The 24,369-nt window shown below is 42.9% G+C and overlaps 1 protein-coding gene across 1 annotated transcript in view; it reads left to right on the forward strand.

The window, feature by feature from the left end:
• The window catches only part of aralar1 (calcium-binding mitochondrial carrier protein aralar1), a 42,693-nt gene extending 23,333 nt beyond the window's left edge, over positions 1–19,360 (forward strand). The window contains exons 10-18 of the mRNA XM_065453859.2: positions 6,406–6,496; positions 7,132–7,207; positions 7,747–7,955; positions 10,801–10,881; positions 13,689–13,829; positions 15,298–15,436; positions 16,508–16,666; positions 17,994–18,084; positions 18,197–19,360. Coding sequence (XP_065309931.2) covers positions 6,406–6,496; positions 7,132–7,207; positions 7,747–7,955; positions 10,801–10,881; positions 13,689–13,829; positions 15,298–15,436; positions 16,508–16,666; positions 17,994–18,084; positions 18,197–18,356 — 1,147 coding nt within the window. The 3' untranslated portion in view covers positions 18,357–19,360. The remainder of the gene's footprint in view (positions 1–6,405; positions 6,497–7,131; positions 7,208–7,746; positions 7,956–10,800; positions 10,882–13,688; positions 13,830–15,297; positions 15,437–16,507; positions 16,667–17,993; positions 18,085–18,196) is intronic.
• Positions 19,361–24,369: the final 5,009 nt, after the last annotated feature.

The following is a 24,369-nucleotide window of genomic DNA, read 5'->3' on the forward strand; positions in this document are numbered from 1 at the left end:
TTGCTTGAGACTTCTGTACTCAATTAAGTAACTGTCGCAGACAACTTCTGGGATTATAGAGCTTATGTGCGCTATGCATAGATCACATGGTGCGCCCTTTCTGACTTTCTGAATGACATATTGCCAACATTGTCCTCTGTTTCCTCGAACATAAGTGTGCTCATTGCAAGCACATTCTGGTGAGCTGCTTGGCTCCACGCAAATTATCAACGTCGCCTCAATGGCATTGCGAAGACTATGCTTTGACTTGCAGGCTTCTCTGGTCTGTTTGAATGTGTCGTTGACGCCGACGAGCACAGGGCCTGGCACACCTTCCACACTCCCACGTAGCGCCGTTTTAACAGGTGTATACAGGCTTAGAAGGCGGAATATCTGCGCGAAGATGATTATAGTTGGATGAGACTCATCTCCACCGAAGGAATGCACTAGTCCAAAGTGAGGCTGAAAAAACATAAGGGAGTGAATTTCCTAGCAAACAGTGCAATGTGAATGCAGTCACAACAAATGTGAACAGTGTGCCTTAATTACCTCCAATGGATCTTGATTTAACTTGGCTGTCGAAACATAGAGCGCACCTTGACGCAGCAGATTATCGACATTGTTTAAAGTCGACATCAGAGTTACTTGCAGCGACTCTGTCGTTTGTTATGATGCAAAAAGCTTCAGGTTCTTTTGAATTGCATTCTGTTCTGTCAAGTTTAGCAGTTCCAAAAAAAACCTTTGATCACCTGAAATGATTAGTGTAACAAGTTTATAGCCCATAGGAAATGCGCACGAAGTTCAAAGGCGGTGGTCACGTACGCTATTTCGTCGTAGAATGCTAGCAAGGTTTTATTACCACAAACAAAAAAGCACGAGTAAAAATATACAAAGTGATAAGAAGGGCGCTGCACCCTCCCTAGCTATCACTTTGTCTCTTACTCGTGGTTTTTCTTGTTTCATTGCAGGCACGTTTGTTCGCAAGGCGAGCAACATTTTCCTGGCACACAAATAAGAAACACGAGCAAAACGTGGCACGCTGCTTCACGCATCGGCGTCTCTGTCCGCCCGCACAAACGTTGCTCGCACCGCCCGCCTTCGGGCCGACAGTGTCGCGCGCGCCGCCCCGCGGGCGCGACAGAAAGGGGTCAGGTGCCGCGGAAGATTTTGACAACTGAAAATAATCTAGTAACGTTGTTTTCAGCAATGTCCTTTAACCTATAAAATCTGTTGTCTTCGATTTAAGCAATGCAGTCAGACACAACGCTCTCTGTATAGACGGTAATGTTCTGTTCTCTTTTTTCATTACCGTCATTGTCATGGTGCACTAGATAACAGAAAGCAGTTGTTCATCATTTACATCATCAATCTCCCGTGTTGACCACACATCCAGTTGTAAACGTCATTACTTGCACATATCAAATGATATAAGTGAGAATGTTTTAATAAAATTTACACCATCCTAACTTTACATTTTTTTTTAATGAGAAAACATACTGTTGTTTGGTAGTCGAAGGTAGTTCTTCTCAAATATTCATATTTGGTTCAATGACTTCACTATTTGAGCTCTCCTAAAAGCATTATATCACACTGTACAGATGTTATGCCACGAAACCTGAATAAAACTGGAGACAGAATTCATATAAGAGAAACACAATTCTTTACGGTACAGCATGTTATGAATAAATTAACTTGAAGGAGCATTTTTATTCATTTATTTTAATACATAACATATGGCCATTAGAATAACATCGGATGCTTAAAAAAGATAATAAAAAGCACATATACAGGTTATGAACAATAATTTCTTTGTATACATAATGCAAGGCACATTGAATACAAGAATAAGTTTTAAAAATTTCAAACCCTTGGCACAGAAATAGAATAACTCAAACATATTTTAAATGAGTAACTATTACAATGGGTTATTAAGAAACTTATCTTGTAGGTTTGAGGATGATGGTGGGCTATAATGGTAGGGCAGTATATGATGGCACTTACAAACAGTTATGTTTTCTTGGAAAATGTAACACTGCTGTCAAATCTTTATGCACCTGCTACCTAGAATGTGGGAAAGAAGTGATCTTGCCAAACCTGAAAAAGAGTGAGCCCAGTGGTGTGACACACCACTGTATTGCTTTGGAAGTGGCCTTTGCCAAGTCTTGTGGCTTTGAGACTGTTGCTTGCATTTCATGAGAACAGCTGTTCTTGTTCATACACAGCAGCCACGCGAGTTTCTCGAATGTTCTGTCATCATCTTGCGACACTGCTTTTCCTCATTACCCAGACACTGTTGTGAGCACGCAGAAAGAACTCTGGGGCGAATTTTCAATAAAATCCCGTAATATGCTTTTGTATACCAAAAGCATTACTGTTGCTTACCAAACTGCATTTGGAAGGGCAGGAAATAGTTTGATGCGTCGTCTCGGAAATTGAGTTGGATTCATTAAGGAGCAACATCAGCAAATAAGAGAGCTTGCTATGTAATGACGCTTGCAACATTTCCTTCGTAATGTGATCTAATTTTTACTGTATATTGTGGCACTTAAAGATGTCACATTACTGCACTTATTTCAGTTTCATGGAAGACAAGCACTAATTTGTGGTCTATTATACTAAGGTAAAACATAGAAATTATCATATGTGTATATCAAGAAACAAATACCAAAATAAAGGGTAGTGCTTAATGTCGGATATGCAGGAGGTGGATAAAAAGTATCAGTAATGCTGTGGCATTTAGCAGGCAATGCCTGCCTCCAGACTGGCTTACAAGGCACGAGAGTTTTGTTTAGATACAGTGACCTAAATAAATACTTCCTCGCCCTCATAAAAAGGAGCAAGAGAGGCAATTTATCAATAAAGCATAAAAATTAAAATTTTCTGCTGGATTTGAATCTTTGATTATCCTTACACTGGGTTTGGCACCTGCGACAAGTTATCTTTTTGTCCACTTTCGTTTTTCTTTTCTTAATTATTTTCTACATTCCAACTTAAACCACAGTTAATTTCCGCGATGCTTTACTTGGCTTTGTTGTCTGTTGGCTTTATGCGGTCACGATTCACAAAAATCGAGCCCCTTAGTTCTCTTGCACTCTAAGTAACCTAAAGTAGTTGGATGACATGTGCAAATTTTAGTGGTATCTATTGAGTTTGAGTTTAGTTGGCAAAAAGTGCAAGAGTCATGCATTTGGTAAAATTTTTTTTAATTGTTCTTTTTATCTCGTTACGTATACCTTATGAAGGGAGTCCAATTACTAACTTTGGGACCTCCTCCTGTGTATTTGGTATGCTGAAACACTTCACCTTGATAACAACGCTGATTTTAATGCCTTACACTAAGGATACTAGAGGAAAATGTGGTGCCAGTGTCTTCATGTGTCGCCAGTATGGCTGTTGATCACAGCGATGGGCTGTTTGTAGATTTGCCAGAAGCTCATCCTTCTAGCTGCATACAATCGTCTAAGTGTTCATTGTGCTTCTGTTTAGATGTTTAGGTGTAATGTTTATGGAGCTCGTCTTTCACTGCAGAAACTTTGTGTGAATACAATTGGCCTCATCTAGCCTCTTAATTTCTTTGCGGATTGCAAAACATTTCTGACAAAAATAATCGTTTAGAACATCTTTTTAAAAATGTTTAATTACATGTAATGAACATTCATTAGATGGCAAACACCACTTAAATTTAGCATTAGGCGTACTCAGAAGTGTCATTATCTATTTATGCTGTAGAAATTATGCAATGAAATTAAATATTCTTAACATAAAACAGTTCTTTAACTGCCCTAAATAACCATTGCAAGTCTAGCCTGCAACCCAAATGAACCAGAAATAAACCCGCCGTGGTTGCTCAGTGGCTATGGTGTTAGGCTGCTGAGCACGAGGTCGCGGGATCGAATCCCGGCCACGGCGGCCGCATTTCGATGGGGGCGAAATGCGAAAACACCCGTGTACTTAGATTTAGGTGCACGTTAAAGAACCCCAGGTGGCCGAAATTTCCGGAGTCCCCCACTACGGCGTGCCTCATAATCAGAAAGTGGTTTTGGCACGTAAAACCCCATAATTTAATTAACCAGAAATAATAGCAAAAGCTGCAAATTGCTTTGTCAGCAAATCCATGCAAAACCATATGGACGAGTTCATGGACTATGAGTGATTTTGATGGTGGCTCAAATTGCAGTGCCAGATGTCCCTCTAGTAATCATGTGATACTCTGCGAGTACCGATCCATCTACAGACTTATCAAAGTGCAGGCATGCACAAATTGCCATGAGCACAAGAGCCATGGTTCATGGCAGTCTCGGCCAACCAATCTCAAACCTAGCCGCAACTGCAAAGCATCACTTGAACAGCCTGGTGCCAGCCACTCAGCCGCTACCAGCAACTCTAATTGGGCTGTGCAATGATCAATTGCTCACAGCATTTGCTCTTACAGGGAAGTGTTATTGCTGCAACACATCCTTGGCATGCAAATATTTCAAAGATCTTATCTTGAAAAGATTGCAAGGAGGGAAACATTCAGTTGAAATATATAGTAGGAGGTCCCTACATTCAGGATTCATAGGCTGCACCTCCCGTCAAAGTAAAAAAGAAGGGAAGCAAAAAATGGAGCACTTTCATGACAAAAGGTTTGCAAATGTGATTACAAATCAGTATAGCATAAATATATATTAACAAGAAACAACTGTTGAATTCACAAATATAAAAAGGAATTTAAATGCTATACATGAAATAGTCTATACATCATCAGTGGAGCGAAAGCAGTAGCATGCGAGTATTTTACTTGAAGCCATTGATAGCCCGATGTTTGTCTAAACTTCCTTATGTTTTAAGTTAATGATTCTTTATTGGGGACAAGACTCACATGATTGCTTCTTGACTTGTCACAATCTGAGACACCGCCAAAACTGGTTGATAGAGAATACAGCTTCACTCGCCCGGTTGGCACTTCTGACGGTGTGTTGTCACTGTATGTCAAGGTAGCCCCTTTGCCTTGTAAGACCAGTATTGGAAGAGGGCTTGCTCTTATTTTCGTTATCGCTTTGGCTCTACTAAACAGAGCAACAGAGGGTTTTCTGCAACGCACACACTTGACAGATAATTTTTTTAGTGTGCATGATTATGTAAAATGTCTTTGGATAAGTCGCCTTGTATGTTTTATGATCTGACAGATTGGGCTTCATCAAATGGACAGCAGTGTCTGTGCCATACAACTTATGTGGCAACAATGTTGCATTGTTGATAGCTTTGCAATGTCTATGTGGACACTGGCATGTAAAATAAACATTACAGGTAATTATTCAGACATGTTACTAAAATGTGGCTCTCCATCCCTCCCGTATCCAAAGTAGACTGACGACCAAGGCACCGGGTCGCAGAGTAGGTAACCTTTTCAACCATGTTGGAAAAGGACACACCCCAAAACCCCCATATCCAATATTCCACTATCTAATGGGGATGCCATATAAAAGCCTGTATGTTTCCATATGTCATATTGGATTATTGGATGTAGGAGTTACGAGACATAAGGGCTTTTTCGATGGGGAAGGGCTTTAAGTGCCTTGTGTGTATGACACTTCTATATCTACTCCGAGAATGAGATCTGTTCTTTTAACAGAGTGTAACACTGAACTTGTTCAGTCATTTCTAATGAAATTGTAAGCTCGCTTGCCAGTTGTTCCATTAACAAATTATGTTAATCTGTTGCACTTGGATTCTCCTAAAGTCTGTATGCCTCCTGCAACCCCCCCAGCACAAAGATAAACGATTCCTCAATTTTGTTTGTCTAAATTATAGCAAAATTTTCTGCTGTGTTTGATCTTAAGAATGATTGATAAGTAGAAATACTCATTAGACACCTTTTAACCAGTTGAAAAGTATTCAGGAACAAGTTTCGTAATAACATCTTAATGCAGACTACTTTGAGTAAGCCTGTGATATGTAGCCACTTTACATGCTTATATTTTTGCCACTAGGTCTGCTAAGTCACCACAAACGTTGCCAGTGAGCAAGTTAGAGTATAGCAATGCAACTGTCTGTGTAATAATTAAGCACTAACTTTTGTTTCGACTATCTCTAGAGCAGCAATGCTTCACTTTTGCTGCAATGCAGCATTTCCTTCTTGACCCGCAAGCCTATTGTTTGCAATGGCTTAAAGACACCCTGTCCATTTGTTATTGTTCATTCTGTCTAGTACTCGAAAGGACTGTAGGTGAATACTAATACATGTTTGCATGCTTAGAGACTATTTACGTTGTTCTCGTATCGAACTGTTTGAGAATGGCACTGTAAGGAACATGTCTGTGGGAATCTGTTTAAGTCATAGCAGATTGTGGGTTTCATGGGAGTGTTTGCAGTGCTTAGATGCTGCTAGCTGTTCTACTAATGGCACTATAAATGTTCTTCGTTTTCTTTTCTGCATGGTTTCAGGCGTGTAACATATGAAGACTTGGAGAGAATAGCGCCTTATCGGCCAACAAGATTTCTTTCAAGGCCTATTGCTGAAGTTAAGGCAGTTCAGGTATGTGTGGTCATCGTTTTAGTTCAGTAGGCATACTGTTATGCTCCAATTCGTGCAAAGCAGGCAACAATATGATGGCTAGAATTCACACTGCTTGCATTTGTGACCAAAAATTAGTGCCTCACATATGAAAGAAATATATATCTGTGCGCTGTGTAATTTGATGTAAAATTGAGTCTCTTACTGCTACATCGCAAAATATGATGTAGCTATTGCATGGAAGGCATCCATAGATCTAGATGTACTTAGCACGAAATGAGCAGAATAGCATGTTTCTTGCTACCAGTGGCCACACCAGACTGCTTGCGCTCTCAACTAAAGGAAAGCATGTCGCATACTGGACGCACTAATATGCATAAATAATCATTTGGCATAACCTTACATTCACAAGTTATAGCTTTAATATAGGAAGTAGAAAGCATCGCCAATCAAAAACAAGTTCACTGCTAAACGTGTGGTGTGAGACTTGCATTACTTATGTAGCTTCTGCAGCTTTGCCTGCTAAGTCCGAAATTCACAATCCTAACGCATGGTGTGTGGTTCAGAACATGCTCTGGTGAGGATTTGTAGCATGCAAGAGTTATCAGTAAACTGCTAAGCCCACTGATTTTTTATATTTGCATTGCTTTTTCCAGAGTCCCGATGATAGGGGCTTCGGTGTTCAACTTCTCGAAAGTGTCTACCGGTTTACGCTTGGCTCAATTGCCGGTGGTATGTGTTTTCTCTGTATAGTCACAGTGAAATGTGTCTGTGAGGGCATGTAAGTTGCCTTGGTTCCGTGTTCTCATCACTGCTTTGTAGATAGCCTGAACCTTCTGCTTTTCCTTTGCTAAATTTTTCTTGCTTTTAGTCTGTATCTAGCATAAAAGGATCAAACAGAATAAAACAGTGTCATCAAAACTCATTCAGCTGGAACAAATGACGGGAAAAAAGCTGCAGATATTGCTTTATGGAGAATTTGAATTTTCATGCCGTTCAGCCGTACAATGAGCAGAAGGTGCACACTTCATTGTAATCAATTCAAACTGAAAACTTTGCCCATCACAGAGTACCGCAGTAAGATTCGATTTTCTGGAAGCAGCCTTTAGGTACTTCTGCTTCTTCTTGTGAGTGAATGGTCCTGGCCAACCGTAGTGCACCGGCCAATCAGACTCTGTTTCTTCAGGATAGCCTCTGTGGCTCATATTCTCGACATTGCCTTCGAGACATGCTGGTGCATGGTGACACATGTGGGCTTCTCGTCATTGCAGCGGCGGGAGCCACGGTTGTGTATCCCATCGACCTGGTGAAGACTCGCATGCAGAACCAGCGGACAGGCTCCTACATTGGGGAGCTCATGTATCGCAACAGCTGGGACTGTGCTAGCAAAGTGATTCGACATGAAGGCTTCTTTGGCCTCTACCGAGGCCTGCTACCACAATTGGTGGGAGTCTGTCCTGAGAAGGCCATCAAGCTCACAGTGAGTGCTGCCCACTAGAATCACTTCATGAGCTGAGTGAAGTCATTGTTTTATTTATTTGTTCCCTCATTCACTCCTTCCTCTGTGGAGGTTTGCCTATCACAAAGGGAAGGGGCATATTACAAAGCAAACATTGGAAATAGCATCTCAAACAAGGCTCAAAATAAACAATCAACACTGCAAAGGAATTGCTAAAGCTTCATTTTCTGTTTACCTAGTATCACTGTTTAACTAACACGAGATTGGGCCCCTCAGTATTTCAATGCAATTAGCATTGCTTGCCTACTTCAGGCATTTTGAGACTGTCCATCTATCTATCTAGCCTCTTATGCCAGTGCAATCACCCATGTTGTCTACCAGCTTGGGCCACTATGTATTTGCTAATGGTCGTAATGCTGTCATGGTCGTTGCATCACCATTCCAGCACAGATGCACATTTAATACAACCCACGCGACACGAACAACAGCACACAAACCTAACAAAACTAACACACAAGATACAAAAACTATCAGTACACACGAACTGGTAACACTGCCACTAGCATTCTATTGAGAGTGGTTGGCGTTCGTGCTCACGTCTGGTTCGGTGCGGATGTGGCGTGGTGTGGGTCATGTAGCCGGCGTCGGAGTGGCGTTCGACGTTCGAGGGCTGGCGTCGCTGGAGGCGTCGTTGGTTGCGTCATACACGCTCCCGGTCCAAGCGCCCGTGGAGGTGTGGCCGGTGATGTTAGTGTTGGGGCACCACCCGGAAGGGTGGCAACAGCGGTAGAGACACCCCTGGCCGTAGCAGGTGTTGGCGTCCTCCGTGGACTCTTATCTTCCCTCTTATATGTGACACTAGTGACCCAAGTTGTCTACAAGAAGTACTGGATGCTGGGCGAGTTGGTATTCCATATTGATAAAGAATAACATGATAAACAAGGGACAAGATGGGACGTGTCGTGTTTCTCGTCCCTTGTTTATCGTACTATTCGTCAATTTGTCTACTAACTTGGGCCACTAAGTATGATGCCATTGTGGTCATTCCCGCGTTGCCACCTGACTCCCATCATGCCATCGTCGTCACACTGTCATTATGCAGGCATGCATTTGTTAACATACTGTCCTTGTGATGCTGTCGTGGTCATTCCATTGTCATCAGTTCAGCTTCTTTGTGTGACTCGCGTTATGCCATTGTCATCAGACTTGTTACGGCGATTCAGTGACCCAAGTTGTTTACTAGCTTGGTGCACTAAGTATGCGCTCATGTTAATAACATCATCGTCATTCCAGCTTTGTCATCTGACTCTCATCATGCCATCATCACACCATTGTCATCCATTCGTTGTCATACCATCGTCATGATGCTGCCATGGTCATGAAATTGTTGTCGCTCCAGCTTCATCATCCGATTCTCGTCATGCTGTTGTTGTCATGCCATTATCATCACACAGTCCTCATTATGCCATCGTGGTCGCTCCATCGGTCATTTCATTGTCTTCATTCTAACTTTGTCAGGTGACTCTTGTTATGCCGTCATCGTGATGCCATCATTGTTGCACAGTCATTGTCATCAGATTGTCGTTTTACCATCGTCATCACTTCAGAACCTTCTTCCCATGGTCACCATTTCGTTGTCATATAGTCCTCTTCATTCCATGAATGTTGTTCCTTCTTCGAAATGCAATTGTAATCATATTCTCATCATTGAATTGTGATTATGCCACCATTGTCATGCCACCATCATCATTGCGTGGTCGTCAGACAGTTGCTGTCATGCATCTGTTATCATACCATCGTCATCGTGCCTTCATTGTCATTCTAGCTTCATTATCCAGTTGTCATACCATTATTGTCAAGCCATTGTCGACATACACTTGTCGCCATTCTGTTGTCATTGTGCCGTAATTCTCACACTGTTAGCGTTTTACTATTGTCATCATTCCAGAATTGTCGCCTCATCCTCGTCCCACTTTCATCACTGTATCATTCTCATCATTTCAGAATCATCTCATTGGAGTCATCATACCGCCTTTGTCATTCCATCAACGTCATTCCTTCTTCATCATTCCGTTGTCATCACTGCATTGTCATCATACAGTCATAGTCATCCTCATGAGTGATCTTGGCAAGCGTGTGCCGTGCCAAAGTGGGATGACAGCGCAGTATGTCGCATATAGCCTAATCAACAGAAGTTTCAGAATAATTAATGCAGATGTTAAATAAAGGTGACTTCTAAAATATGTCACTATGTATCTCAAATGATAATCACATTACTTTCAACTGTCATTGTGAGATGAGTTCTGCCATAAATTTTTTTATTCTTAAACACCAACACACTTGTAAAAAATTAATAGCTAGAACAAAACAAGCTGGAAGAACAACTTAAATGCTTCAGTACAAAGAAGAGAGCTTGAAGACTAACTAAAGAATGACAAAATGCAGTTAAAGGTGTCGATAAAAAAAGCCTCCTGAGTCGGAATGTGTAACTAAAAGCAATAGCTGCTTGCAAAAGATAATGCTCAATGCACATCATGTTTAAGATTGTATGTAGATATGTAACGGTTTTTCGAGCGAGGGAGAGACAGATTAATTTTATAGTCAGAGCCGTTGTTGCTGGTATCAACCTTGTGCCAATAGTCAATTCTATATTATATGAAAGCAGAGTCCACAAATGGCTCGTAACAGTGATAATTGGGAAAAATAAAGCTAAAGTGTTTGTTTTATGTCGGGCAGTGAGCTATGGAAATTTCACCTCTGGCTTCATTGTGGTAGCACAATGACAGCGCAGTTACAACTGGACAATATTGGCACCACTGTGTGTGCCTCGTTCATCCTCTGCAACCCAGTTGTTGTGATCTTGCAGGTCAACGACTTTGTCCGAGACAAGCTGACCAGCGGGAAAGGAGAAATCCCACCGTGGGCAGAAATAATGGCCGGTGCATGTGTGAGTCTTGCTTTTGACATTTGTGATGCCACGTACAAACACATTTTTGTTCCATGTGTAGCAATGATCACAATCACTATATTATCTGCAACAGTTTTAAGGCCAATGTTCTGTTAAAGACGCAATAACAACCTGTTCTGCATTGAAATAACAACTACAATTTATGACAGCTACCCATCCAGTTTTGCTGCTTGTCTGCTTTGAACATTTTCAGTGCCATGCAGAAGTTCTGGAACCTTTCGTTTGCAGTTACATTCCATTCATTTAGGAAAGTTATAGCAAAGTTGTTGTAGCAGTAATCACAATACTCTTCTTATTAGCAACCGTCTTGTGGTTACTACTTTCTGTGCTAGATATAGTTGAAATGGTATTATAAAATAGAGATGTAACTGAATAAATTATCTTCTTTGGTGATAGAAAATAATTTAGCAATATGTCAGTAGACATCCTGAAAGTTTTCTACAGTATGTGCATCATTAAATGGTGCTATTAATAACAATTACGTACTAAGCACTATAGTTCATGTTGTAGGGCATACTGACGCCAATAAAAAAAAGTACAGTGTCATTGCAGTTTATATTTCCTGAAAAAGCCACACTCTTGTATGACGATACAGAATTGAGGAAATGCCAATGACTGTGTATAGCACAGTTCAGTAATGCATCCTGAAACTAGTGCTAGCACAAGAAATTCATGTTCAGGTTCAGTACAAGAAGCAGGGTTCGTGCACCTCCTTGAAAATCCTCGAATTTGGAAAAAGAGATTCAATAGCCCTTAAAATCCCATGAAAATAAGTACCCTCCTCTATTTTATTGAAAAATCGGTTAGCGGCGACTTCTGAGCACTCAAAGTAAAAAGCTCAGCAGCTGCACTATGCGATGTCTATCAGGAAAAAATCCTACATATTGTCTTTCAAGTTTTATTAGCATGCCCGCAGCCACTGGGAATAGACTCATTTAAATCACCATTGCCATCATGGTGGTAGAGTGATCCAGGTCAAGCTTCCAAGCTGTACCACCATTTTTATTGTTTAGCTAGTTGGTTTACATTGCAACCATCGTGGCTTCGTGTTTGAGGCCTGGGCTCAACAAATGCTCGGAGGAAGGTAAGTTTCAGCCATCGGCTTTAACACGGCAAGTATCTTAGGATAAAGCCAGACACTACTGACCCTAAAGTGTGTGATATACTGCAAGGTGATTTACATCGTTGTGATGGGAAATTTTGACTTTGAAAAGCCACCTGAAGAGCTTGAAGCATGTGTGAAATTCAGTGTCTGCTTAGCTATGAAGAATTGAAGCTATAAAGGAGATTTGAATACTCTTTAGTTCGTGTATGTCTGTTTCAACCACCTTGAACTTTTGGCCTTCAGCTACCTTGTAAAATTTTAGTTGTTCTTGAATTTCGCATCGGATATTCTTTATGAATCCTGACAAGATGTGCGCCAAAGTGATTAAACAAGGGATAATTTGCGAAGCTGCTAATTAGCATACTGGGTATGAGGCACCACAATTTCTTGCACCAGTGTGCCTTTCAAGCAGTCTGGCAGGAGTGGCGAATTGCCTCTGCTGTCTACCACAGGCACTGTTGTTCTTTGTTGAAAAGGAGAGAAGTGTGATGTGATAAAACTTAAGTTTGAACTACTTTGAGCACTGAATTGGAGAGAGTTTATTTTTTATGTTGCCATACCAGCACTATTCACCACTGAAGGACAAATTAGTTTTGGTCAGGTGAGACTTATCACATAAACAAAACATCTTGAATTAGAAATTCCTGTGGCTATTGTTTTGTTCTTCTCTTCTGTTTTCACTACTTAAGTTCCACTTGCGATTTCTAAGTGACAGAGGCATCTGATGTGCAAAAAACTTTGTTGTGTTTATATAGCCTATCAAACGACTGGTTCAAATAGTAATGCCTTCTTGTAATGTAGCTTAGTGACATATTAAGACTGATTTTGTTGTCACTGTCGTAGGCTTTGCATGTCACGTTAACTTGATACTAAAGTGTATTCAACTGCACTGAACACCCAATTTTTCACGACCAGAAATGGTAACTGCAGTTGGCCACTTGGCACAGCAGTGGCAAGTGGTCACGTGGCTATGGTGTTGCCTGGCTGAATGGACTGTAACAGAATGGACTCACGTTGTGGGTCCATTCCTGGCCATGGCAGCTGCATTTTGATGGGGGCAAAATGCAAAAATGCTGCTGTAGTTAGATATAGGTTCACATTAAAGATGAAAATTTAGATTTCCCTGCTACAGTTTAGATTCCCCTGGCCTTACAATCATATCGTGGTTTTGGCATGCAAGGCCAGATAATTAAATTTTTTTAAATGCAATGCCCTCTATTGTAATATGTGCCTTGATTTTTATACTTCAATGGGTATGCAAAATGAAATACTTGTGCTTGTTACCTCCACCAGGCTTTTATAGTAGAGGAAATAAATAGTGATTTGTTCTGACTTGGAGAAACAAAATTTATTTCATCCAAGCCACAGCTTTCTTTTTTAACATATGGCTCTAACATCACTAAGATCACTACCCAGGCCTCATTATGGTTCAGCTGCCCACAGAATGTCAACTAAAGCACTAAACTTGGACGATTGGAAAACAAAATGCAAGAGTGAAAGGTAGGATTTCAGATTGGGAGTTAGACTTGTACACCACCTAGAATTGCAATTTAGGTTTCTTGCTCAATTCCAACCCACCAATGTTTAGTGAAATTTTTCTGAAAAGGTGTGCTTTGGAATAGAGTAAATAAAGGTAAGTATGATTGCTTACCTAAAAGTTTCTCGCATATTCACATTCCAGGCTGGTGCCTCACAAGTGATGTTCACCAATCCCCTGGAAATTGTCAAGATTCGTCTGCAAGTAGCAGGAGAAATTGCGTCTGCAGCTAAAGTCAGGGCGTGGACTGTCATCAAGGACCTCGGAATTAGAGGACTATACAAGGCACGCTCATATGTTACTGTCAGCATTGAGCAACTGTATTCTACTTTGAGTTATGCTGCAACTGCACTCACTGATCATGGCTATAAATACTGATAAGAATAAGTTGCATGCAAGCTTCTTGTTTGCAGTAAAGTACAATAACAGATCACAGTCATTTAAATGCTTAGCAGAAAAGAAGTGACTACTCCTGTGTTTCTGGGGTATTTTCTTCCAGTTAATGATGTGTCACCAGCAATTTCAGCAGATGATGTGATTGCAGATCGTTTTTCTTGTCCATTCTTTTTTTTTTCCTCCTTTGTTGACTGCTTTGAAGAGAGAATGCATTACCATTCTGTGAAAGCCATTTTGGATGCAAGGAAAGTTTTTGGGAATCAAACTTATGTCATGCGGACCCCAAAGGAATTCAGTAGGCATCCTTTGGCTGCCAGCACAAGTTGTTGTTCTCCAAACAGAGAAAAAGCAAGGGTCCTCTAGTGGCAACAGTGATTGAACTTGGGTCACAGTGCATAGAAGCTGCTAACAGCTTGATCCAGTCACTAGTAAAAAGCCATCACCAAGGTACTACTTGTCAATGCTCCTTGACGCATGAGTCAAACATGCACAATTTTGTGCATGTAAAATTATGCATCCCAGCAGCACTACCACCTACTTCACAGAAAACATATGTAATGATGATCGACATTTTGGGTGTTGTACTGTGTCTCGCAGGATTTTTTTTTTACATGATTTGTGCAGTTGATGTTGTAAAAATGGTGGCCATATAACAAGGTCTTCACTATTCAGTGTGTCGTACTTGCTTAGTTATCGGTGGTACGTCCGGGCACTGCGAAAAGACTGTTTTCAGCTCGACACCAAATCACAGGTTTCGGTCACCTACCTTTGGCTAAGTGCCATGTGTTAGGCCTAGCAACATACTGTGACCGCGGTGAAAAATTTGTCACCAGATGTTGCTGTTACTGTTATTGTCACTAGTGATTGATTTGGGTATAAGATCATAATCACTGATGGCTGCTTGCATATATGTAGGCAACCAGCCAGTCTGTGAACAACACGGTTGATATTGCTCTTTTTCATTTTTGCTTTCGGACTACCAGACAATGTGAACATTTTCGCAGTCTTCTCTGTGCCCTAAAATTAGTTGGGGATTGTGTATATGGTGCATCTCATATCTCTACTTTATCAAAGAAATGCACAGGGTGTCAAGTTGCTGATGATGACATGTAATTTAGATAATTGAAGCTAAAAAGCAAGTTTGTTGAAATGTTTCCCAGCTGCTGTGTTTTCTTGCTGTATAATGCCATGGATCATGTATTGGAAGGCTTCTGAATTTTTTCAATTGTGCGCAGTGCCGAACGATTAGGTCACTCGTAAACTTTTCGTTATGCAGTGTGGTACAATGACAATTTTCCGAGTTTATTTCGTCAAGCGGGCATTGTGGGTGCTGACTTTTCTTTCATTTTCATTTCAGGGCTCCCGGGCATGCTTCCTGCGAGACATCCCCTTTTCTGCCATATATTTCCCAACGTATGCACACTGCAAATTAAAGTTTGCAGATGAGATGGGCCACAATGGACCCGGGTCTCTGCTGGTGTCTGCTATGATTGCAGGTGCTTGGTCTAAGCTTCCTCTTGTCCCAGATCTCATCATCACACCATTGAGCTGCATCTAATTTGTGTTTTGCCAAACTCATGCACTGGGCTTCCTTACTCACCCAACCAGATTGGGTAGCCTGCTTCCCTGTGGCAACTTGAACTGCATATAACAGAGCTTAGCATTACCCTACTGTTGACTTTCTAAAGTTTTCTTAAAGCGCACTTAGAAAGAATAAGCTCGAGTTGGATGCACATCTTCTCTGAGCATTGTTGTGGAACCTCAACGAAATGATTGTTGATTGTCCAACTAAACCACAAACTACATTGCTGCCATATCAAGCCAAACATCCTCTTCATTGAGTTCATTGTGGCGTACTTGGATTTCCGCACCTAAAATTCCTACACCTAATCTCCACATGTAATACATTTTATTGTGGCCACATCTGGGCCAGATTATAGTAATACCTCTGATGAAGAAGGTTGTCTAGGTACATTACAGTGAAAACAAACACTCAGCGTGGTAGGACCAGCAAGTCAGGTAAGGTTACCTCCTGGGACCTTCTTGACCTACTAAAAGTTTGGGGCCATGATGTAGGACCAAGGTATGTTTAAATGCATGTGCATGGAAAACCGGAATGCCACCCTACCTTTGGCTTCTAGCTTGTCATTGTTACATGCATTGTCATGGAAAAGGCAACCATTGCCATGTCTTCAATGCAGATCCAACACATGAGCAGAGTCTAGGGCTCTTCGCGAGTATATTTTTCAGACATTCTTGACGAGAGTCCAGAGATAGTACTTGCTTGCTGGCCACCTTTTATACAGTTGCCATCATGGTTATATAAAAGATCAGCATAGCTAATTTCAGCTCGCAGTGGTTGGTTCCTGCTGGTTCCTACAGATACTAACTAGTTGCAGTATGCAATCGGCCAGTTGTCCTGTCAGTCAACAGAATTTAAAATTTTCTGCTTCACAGCCAATATGCTCAGCTGTTGAGGCTTTTCTAAAAACGAATGGCACTCTGCAGGCTGAACCACTGGCTTACCATTTCTCCACTGTCCTGACAATGTAGTTGGCTCTTGGCAGGTGTGCCAGCCGCGTATTTAGTGACACCTGCGGATGTGATCAAGACAAGGCTACAGGTGGCCGCACGACAGGGTCAGACCACCTACTCGGGCGTCATGGATGCTTGCCGCAAGATTTGGAAAGAGGAAGGAGGACAGGCTTTCTGGAAAGGAGGACCGGGTATGCACACACTTTTTATCCAATCTCCTAGTTGTAGCTTTAGCAAGCTGCTGACAAAGTCGACTGTGCTAGCAAAAATCGGCCAGCTAATGGTGCTTGCCTACAGCTTCAGAACCAAGGTGGGATAGCGCCAAACTGAGTCGCGTCATTGGGCTAACCCCTCAACTGCCGATGACGAGCTAGCTCGGCGTGGCAAAGGCTGCACTAGATTGTAATTTTGATGCATATTTAAATCACAATGTCCTTTGCTTTGTTCTTTTAAACAAGAGCAGTAAAAGTGCTGTAGGCATTCCTAGTATATTTTTTTAGAAAAATATGGCAAAATAAGTGCAGGTTATAAAGAATCTGCACTTTTTGTCAATTTTTTGAAATTTCGATGTTGATAAAAGGTTACCTAGAGTCGATTAACTTGAGTGTTGAATGTGACACTACCCGCCATGGTGTATCAGTGACTAGGCCAATCTACTGTTGAGCATGAGGTCAATCAATGGCACACTCTTATGGTGGAATGCAGAAACGCTTGCATACCATGCGTTGGGTGCCTGTTAAAAAAACCTCGGGTGGTCAAACTTAATCTGGAGCCCTCAACTACAGCGTCCCTCATTACTCACTGTGCTCTTTAGGGTCCTTAATCTCTGTAATTCAAATGTGCCACTGACCAGTGAAAGAAAAAAAAAGAATGACTGCCCATGGAATGAAGACCCAGGTGGATCCAACAAAAATATTTGCTACCTTTTACTCATGATTGTTGCCTCCATCATCCTGATGTAAAAAGTGGGCATGTAAGACCTTCACAATCTTAAATTAAAATGTACCAGAATGGAAGATTATCATGTGCTACTGTCATCAAAGAAACCTATCAAAGAAAGCACTGTGTAGGGCAACGTAAGAAGAAAGTTTGGCAGGGTACTTGCATGAGTTTGCCATGTAGTAGTGAGGGCAAGTTAATGAGTGGGAATTGTTAAATCCTGTATAAAACCTCCATGTCTACAGATATGGGCAGCCAAGATAACCGACAGATAGGTTGTGCAAACCTCCTGCCAAAAAAGTTTTGCCCTGTGCAGCGCTTCTTTTTTTTTTCAACCGTGCAAAAAAATAGTTCACAGCATTAAGCCACTGCATGAACCATTGTCTGCTTTGGCTCTGGATGTTTCAGCTCTAGCTCAAGCAGCGCAGGCTCACACACAGAGATGACAAGTGTCAGTGCCAGAATGTGCAGACAAAGCAGTGCTGTAATGCAATACGAAAAAGTTCCATACATTTGTGCACCCTTGGATGTCTGATCTTGGTACACTCGTAACATTCAAGCTTTTCTGTTCTCATGCAGCCCGTGTCTTCCGGTCAGCCCCTCAATTTGGCTTCACACTGTTGACATACGAAATCCTCCAGAGGCTGTTCTACATTGACTTCGGAGGGAGGTGAGCCTGACGACGGACTTGGTGAAATAGTGACTTGCCTGCTGGTCATATGCATTTCGTTTCCCGTGTGAAACTACATCCCTTTGAAACCGTGTACTTTTGAACTCGACAGGAGGCCAACGGGATCACAAGTCAAGGTGCCTGTGCAGACAGGAGAGATGAGGTCTTCCAACCCTGACCACATTGGTGGCTACCGTGTCGCCTTGGCCACATTTAGTGGCATGGAAACCAAGTTTGGACTTCTTTTGCCCCGGTTCAATGTGGCTGCCTAGTGGGCATCGCCCGAAGTAGTGAATGGACAGCTTGGCTTGGCATGAAGTACGTACACACACTCGCCGTCCGGTGTAGTGTACGCAGAACTTGCTCAGTCACACAGTGGTAAAATAGGCGAGTAATTCTCCTGTCTGCCCCCCGATTTTAGCATGTATAATCAATGCGCCATTGTTTCAAAGGTTTTTTTAACTACTCTTTTCTTGACCAGTCTGCGTGCTTAAGAACTGAATGTTTAGAGGTTGGACTATGCAGAGCGAAAAAGACGGAACGAAAGAAGTGGTGCTGCGAAGTTTTTAACTGCCAGGCTAGGAATGTTTTAATTTCCGGTGTGTCGTAGGGGTGGTGTTGGACATGACCATGGTACAGCCGTGCGCCTTTCTTGTGTTCATTAGCCATGAGCCCTGACGAAGCGAACTGTACAGCGAGAGCAGGGTTGTGTTCATTCTTTAGCGTAAGGTGGTGAAGTTTTGTGTAGTTAGGAACGTTGTTTCCCGTTTTACGAGCAGCTACGCATTGCTGTTGCGGCTGTTCACCGATGCACATGTTGTTGTTCCATATGTTGAAGCTCCGAATTTTAGCAAGCTTGGTGCAAAGCTATGCCACTGGCACACCAGTTGCCAGGTGGAGATTTCAAAAGCGTTGGGTCACACCTGGGAGAGATTGTTATAGTCAAGTTTTTATGGAAACAGCAGTGCAAACCTGTGCTCAGGGCCTTGTACCACCATGTCATCAAGCCACCCCAGTCATGTACCTTGGGTCTGTTGTATAATGGTTCTGCCATGCAAATACGGTGGAAATATTGACTTTGTCCCTTTTGCTTTAGCAGTCCTAGTCACACTAGTTCTTAACATATTGTGCCTGACAGTGGCACAAAATGTAACTACCCTTACTTTTGTCTAGATTGTGTACAGTTATTTTAAGACTTCCTTTTCTCTTCGAGTTCAGCGGTAGCATGGCAGTTTCATCTGTACAGAAGCATTAAAAGTTGAATGTTATACTTTCACCTATGTGTTGCTTGTGTTCTTTTCTAGCGAACAGCATGATTTTATACAGTTTTTATTTCAGTTATGAGTCAACGAGTATAAGAAGCAAGAAAAAGCCTCTGTGCCAAGGTAAAATAAACTTCGTGTTTAGCACCGACTTTAATCTGAAGCATGCAGCTGACCTCCACAGACTTCTAGTAAAACTTGTTGCAGGTGTGGGAGTCATCACTTGTGGCCTGCTCTTTTAGCTATTAGCATGACTCGCTTTTTCGAAGACTGTTTTGTACTTATTCTGCAATTTCAGAAATTCCAGAAGCCACCGCTCTGCAGCTCTGTTAACAGGAGCATGAGGTAGGATGGGTCTGCTCTCGCTGGGCCCCTCTGTATTGCAAATGTTTTTAGCATGTGCATTTGCATAGATGGTGTCCACATCTTACCCAGGCGACTGCTTCCTCAGGGTGATGGGAACTAATCTTCGAAAGGACCGATGACTTCATGGCCACCCTATTAAGCGGCATTAATAAATACCAAAAACGGCTGTGAGAGAAGTGGTAAGAAAAAGGAAAGATGAGCTGGTGGCGACGCCGGATTGAAGTTCCCGCACGTCACGAATTTGACAGTCTGTACGGTAATGTTGCATCATCGTGCAAGGAATTAGATTTAATTAATTGTTGAAGGCAGTTTAGAATGTGTACCATGTGACGGAACAGCTGAACATAAGCTGTACCTTGATATCCAACGAAGCCAAGATTTGGTGCAAAATTCCAAGGGAAGCTTGCACTACTCTTCCGCTGAAAATCGACCTTTACCCACCAAATGAAAATTAATTTTTGAAAGGATATATCAACTGACCTTTAACGTTTAAGAGGAGCAGAGTATGTTTCGGGCATTGTCCAAAGCCAGCCAATACACCGCAGCAAACACTGTCTTCACCGAGGCGCTTGCTGTCCGCACCTTGCTATTGCGCAAGTTTGTCAACGTGTATATGAATTTAAGCGCCGACTGATGAGCGTATACACATGTATGCGTACGTGAATGGCACCGCGTGTAGAACGCATTTGTCCTCGTGTTGCTGAAAAAAAGTACGAACGGATTCAGGACTAGCTGCGTCATGCGTGGACATCGCTGGCAGGTGTCCGCACAAGACTCTCGATTACTTTTTGGCGCCAGCACTGCAGCTTTCCAAGTCATTGTTGACGTACGTTGGCGTGGCTGTTTGTGATCCACAGATACAACGTTCGCTCCTCATGTAGCTGGCAGAGCTGCATCCCCCAATCTGCCAATTTGGACTCTCCTAGGCCTATCGCAGAAGCTCTTCAGCAATTACTATTAAACGTGTTTCTAATGCATTGGACCTGTTGGAAATGAACACCATGGGCACACATTTGCTTGAATATCCGAAAATTAGGCTTAAATGGGTTCGTCTTAACAGGAATTTACTCTGTATAGTTCTATTTATTGCGGCTACCGAGCATTGAGATTTCGGAATACACCATTTAAGCAGCTCACAGTCAAGATCGATTATCGTTTTGGCCAACTGATTACTTCTCTACACACCGCGAGGAGCCCATAAATCCAGCACACTGTCAATGACTTGGTCGCTGTGACGTTTGCAGCGCAAGGACTCTGCCATTGGTCGCCATAAACGTCGCCGAGAACGCATCGGGGAAGCCGAAAAGTGCCGCCGCTACCCAACAAGAAACCACTGCAGATTCGCTTTGCAAACGCCCACGAAAGCTCGCTTCTCCACAACAAGGATCTGTGTGTGGGGGAGCCTGCTTCGGTGGCTCGCTTTGTTCTGCGGACGGCAACCCGTTCGTGTTTTTTTTTTCTTTTTTTTATGAGAGCGAAAGCTCTGTTCTTTGAGGTACAGCTCCAAAATTAAATCTCGGCACGCATTTGACCTTGAGTCGACGGCGCGCAAATGTGAAGGTGTGATGTCGCGTCACGTGATCCGCTGCGGAAAGGCGTCGCAGCTGCGCTCCCTCGATCGAGCCTCGCCGCTTTGTACCACGTGACTAAGTGAGACAGCTGCTTCGCCGGCGCTTGGTCGCTCAGTCTCGCAATGGATGAAACGCGCACCGGTGCGAGCGCGTTAACTCTTGGCAGCACCTTGAGTCTGAGGACCAGGCTAAGTCTGAGCACCCGGCCGATATAGCTCGACGGGAAGCACTGAAGAACCGTGTCTAACCATGCTTAACAGAGCTTTCGCTCCTGTAACTAGGTTCAAGCCACGTTGAACCACAGCCATTTTTTTTCTTGTTACCTGCACCGAAATAAAAAAAGATGTGGCAAATAGCACAATAGTAACCCTTGAGCTGGATGACTCGATCAGGCGACGAGAAATTTGTTCGAGAAATTGAAATGCCTAATTGAATAATCAACATAATACACAAAATTAATTACTTCACGGTATATATTTCAAACTATACTGACTTATTTGGAACGAATTCAAAGAGTTTCACCAGTTCCGAGATGCGCGATGTCAAGCTTCGGGTAAATATACACTGCTGTACTGTCCCACTTCTTTTAAGAAAACGGCGTTTTATGCATTGCAGCACAAAAGTAATTGGAACGCTAATGCATTTCGTCGGACACTGAAAATTAATACCCCGAAACTGGCGCAGTACTGAAAATTCGTTCCAAGTGCATACACCTTGAGAACTCGCCGGCTACAATGCGCAAATTGAAATATATGTGCCGTATAATAGTTAATTAAAACATTCGTGTGTGTTAATCATTCAATTAAGCATCTTACTTTTTCGTAGAAGTAATGGCTGCCTCATCCATTAATTTAGCTCAAGGGTTAAGGTTGTGACATCTGCCACAGGCATTTTTTTTTTCAACATTTGGTGCATCTAAAAAAAGATACATAGCTGTCCATTGCAATTTCGTAGCTAAGTTTTCCGCGCCACACAGACTCTCGAAAGTGGTGGACACCTCTGTGGATTTTCCCTTCAGTCACGTACGTACTCTACACATATATGTGTACGCATCTTGTTTTTGCAAGTTCTGTGCGGTGCGTATAGTAGTACACTATTGTGTTCGTACACGAACATCAAGCTGCGAACATAAAGCTGCGGTGTTACGCTACTGCTAAGCTCGATGTTGTGGGTTCGAATCCTGGTCACGGCAGCCACATTTCGTCGAAATTAATCCGGAGCTTCCCACTACGGCGTGCCTCATAATCGGATCTTGGTTTGGTACTAAAACCTCGGACATTTTTTTTCTTTTGTTGCATTAGCCGGCGAGTAAAATCAGCCTTCTGCTTAAACTCAGTCACTACTTTTCACATCAACGTGCTGAGTGGTATATAGTTACACGCGGCCACTTTACTGAAGGCACTAACGTGTCTAAAGGGATGTTCGACTTGCCGCTCTGCGATCAGGAGGGGTGAACTAATAGATGTTTTAATGCCTTAGCATTTTTGGGGTACTTCATGGACTTTCCGTAGGTTGTGCTATCTGTTCAAGTTCGTCCCTATATAGCCGCTTTCCGGCCTACCTGGTTGACTGGGCATGGTCAGATAAGCAGCGCGTCGGGCTGCTGGGCTGAGGGGACATGGTTCCAAACAAGCTTGGAATCGGGGATCAATTTGGGTCACTTATCATGATTATGTGGCAGCGTGTACACATGCGTGCTGTTCTTCAACGAACCTCTTTCACGCCGACATGGGTCGCAAGATGCGGGGACTCGGTAGGTACCGCTCTTCAATGACATCCTTTGACGCCGACTTCGTGCACTGTGTATGTGCCACCACTGAGTGTGCGGCAGGCGAGGAAACAACTCTCAGCGTTTGCACGCACAGGCGCGCCACGCATCTCGGAGGCCACGCGCGGACTTCTCGGCAGTGCCACTAGATGGCGCAGCGTATCCAGAAAGAAGCGCGACAGAGGAGCCAGGTTGCCGCGCGACGTGTTTCTCAGCGCCTGCATGCACCGGCGCGCCGCACATTTCAGAGATGACGTGCGCAGACTTCGCGGCGGCACTGCTAGATGGCGCCGAGTGTTCTTGGGGAAGCGCGAAAGAGGAGTCCCTCCGCAGTACACGCCTCATACATAACTCGTTGCGACGGTGGCAATACGTTGCGTCGCGATATCGCTTAAATTAAACGCATTGCCGTCGACAGTAATCGTGAGATGGGTTTTTATTCTGCGTAATTATATTCTTCCTTGTGACAGCTTTTGCTCACGTACGTGTTCGATGAAGTGATTCTTGTAATGAAAAAAAAGTGCAGCGTGACTGGATGTACACTAAATCAAAGCGTAATATTTATCTGTAGTTATACAAGGACGATAAAAGCGCCACAGGCCACTTATGCAGCATCTTCGAGCACTGTACGTATTTATTGAAAGAATATGCCGTATGGCAAACCGTGAGATTAAAGAAATCCGGCAGAACCTATCTCACGATGAATGTCAACGTTAATACGATTCGCATTGCAGGAATGTATAAGGGCACACGTACCGTGTTGGCAACAGCAAAGTGCGTCATGTATGAGGCGTGCATATGCGTATATAATGAAGTAGCGCTCCTCTCTCACGCTTTGATGATGACCACGTCATGGCATATGTCACGCCATTGATGCCATGACGTACACGTCATGCATGCATACTGATATACAGGTGTATGACCAGTTAAACGATCACGACTGCTAAATAAGAGGCTAGTAGATAGACTCAAAGTGCCCAAAGTATACAGGCAAAGAATGTTAACCGCATAAAAAAATTGCAAGGCTCCACTGGATTTAGAACGTACACAAAGTGTAGGAGTTGAGGACGGACTTCGGGATGAAAACACTTGGGAGGTTTATTTTACATTATTTACAATGAGACGTCAATGAACAGTCGTACAGTCATTACGGGCCGGCAGCAACTCGGACGATGCGGCCCGCGGCAAGAAGTTCGAGAGAGGTGAATCAGGGAATGCTCTAGGAATCTCTGGAATGCGCCTGCTGCTCCCGGTCTTTCTTTTAAGCCCTTCGATGTCTGGAAGACGCGTCATGTTCGGCCAATGGGAGAGCCCACTC

This window comes from Dermacentor albipictus, chromosome 4 (assembly GCF_038994185.2).
Source record: "Dermacentor albipictus isolate Rhodes 1998 colony chromosome 4, USDA_Dalb.pri_finalv2, whole genome shotgun sequence".
Taxonomy (NCBI): Eukaryota; Metazoa; Arthropoda; class Arachnida; order Ixodida; family Ixodidae; genus Dermacentor; species Dermacentor albipictus.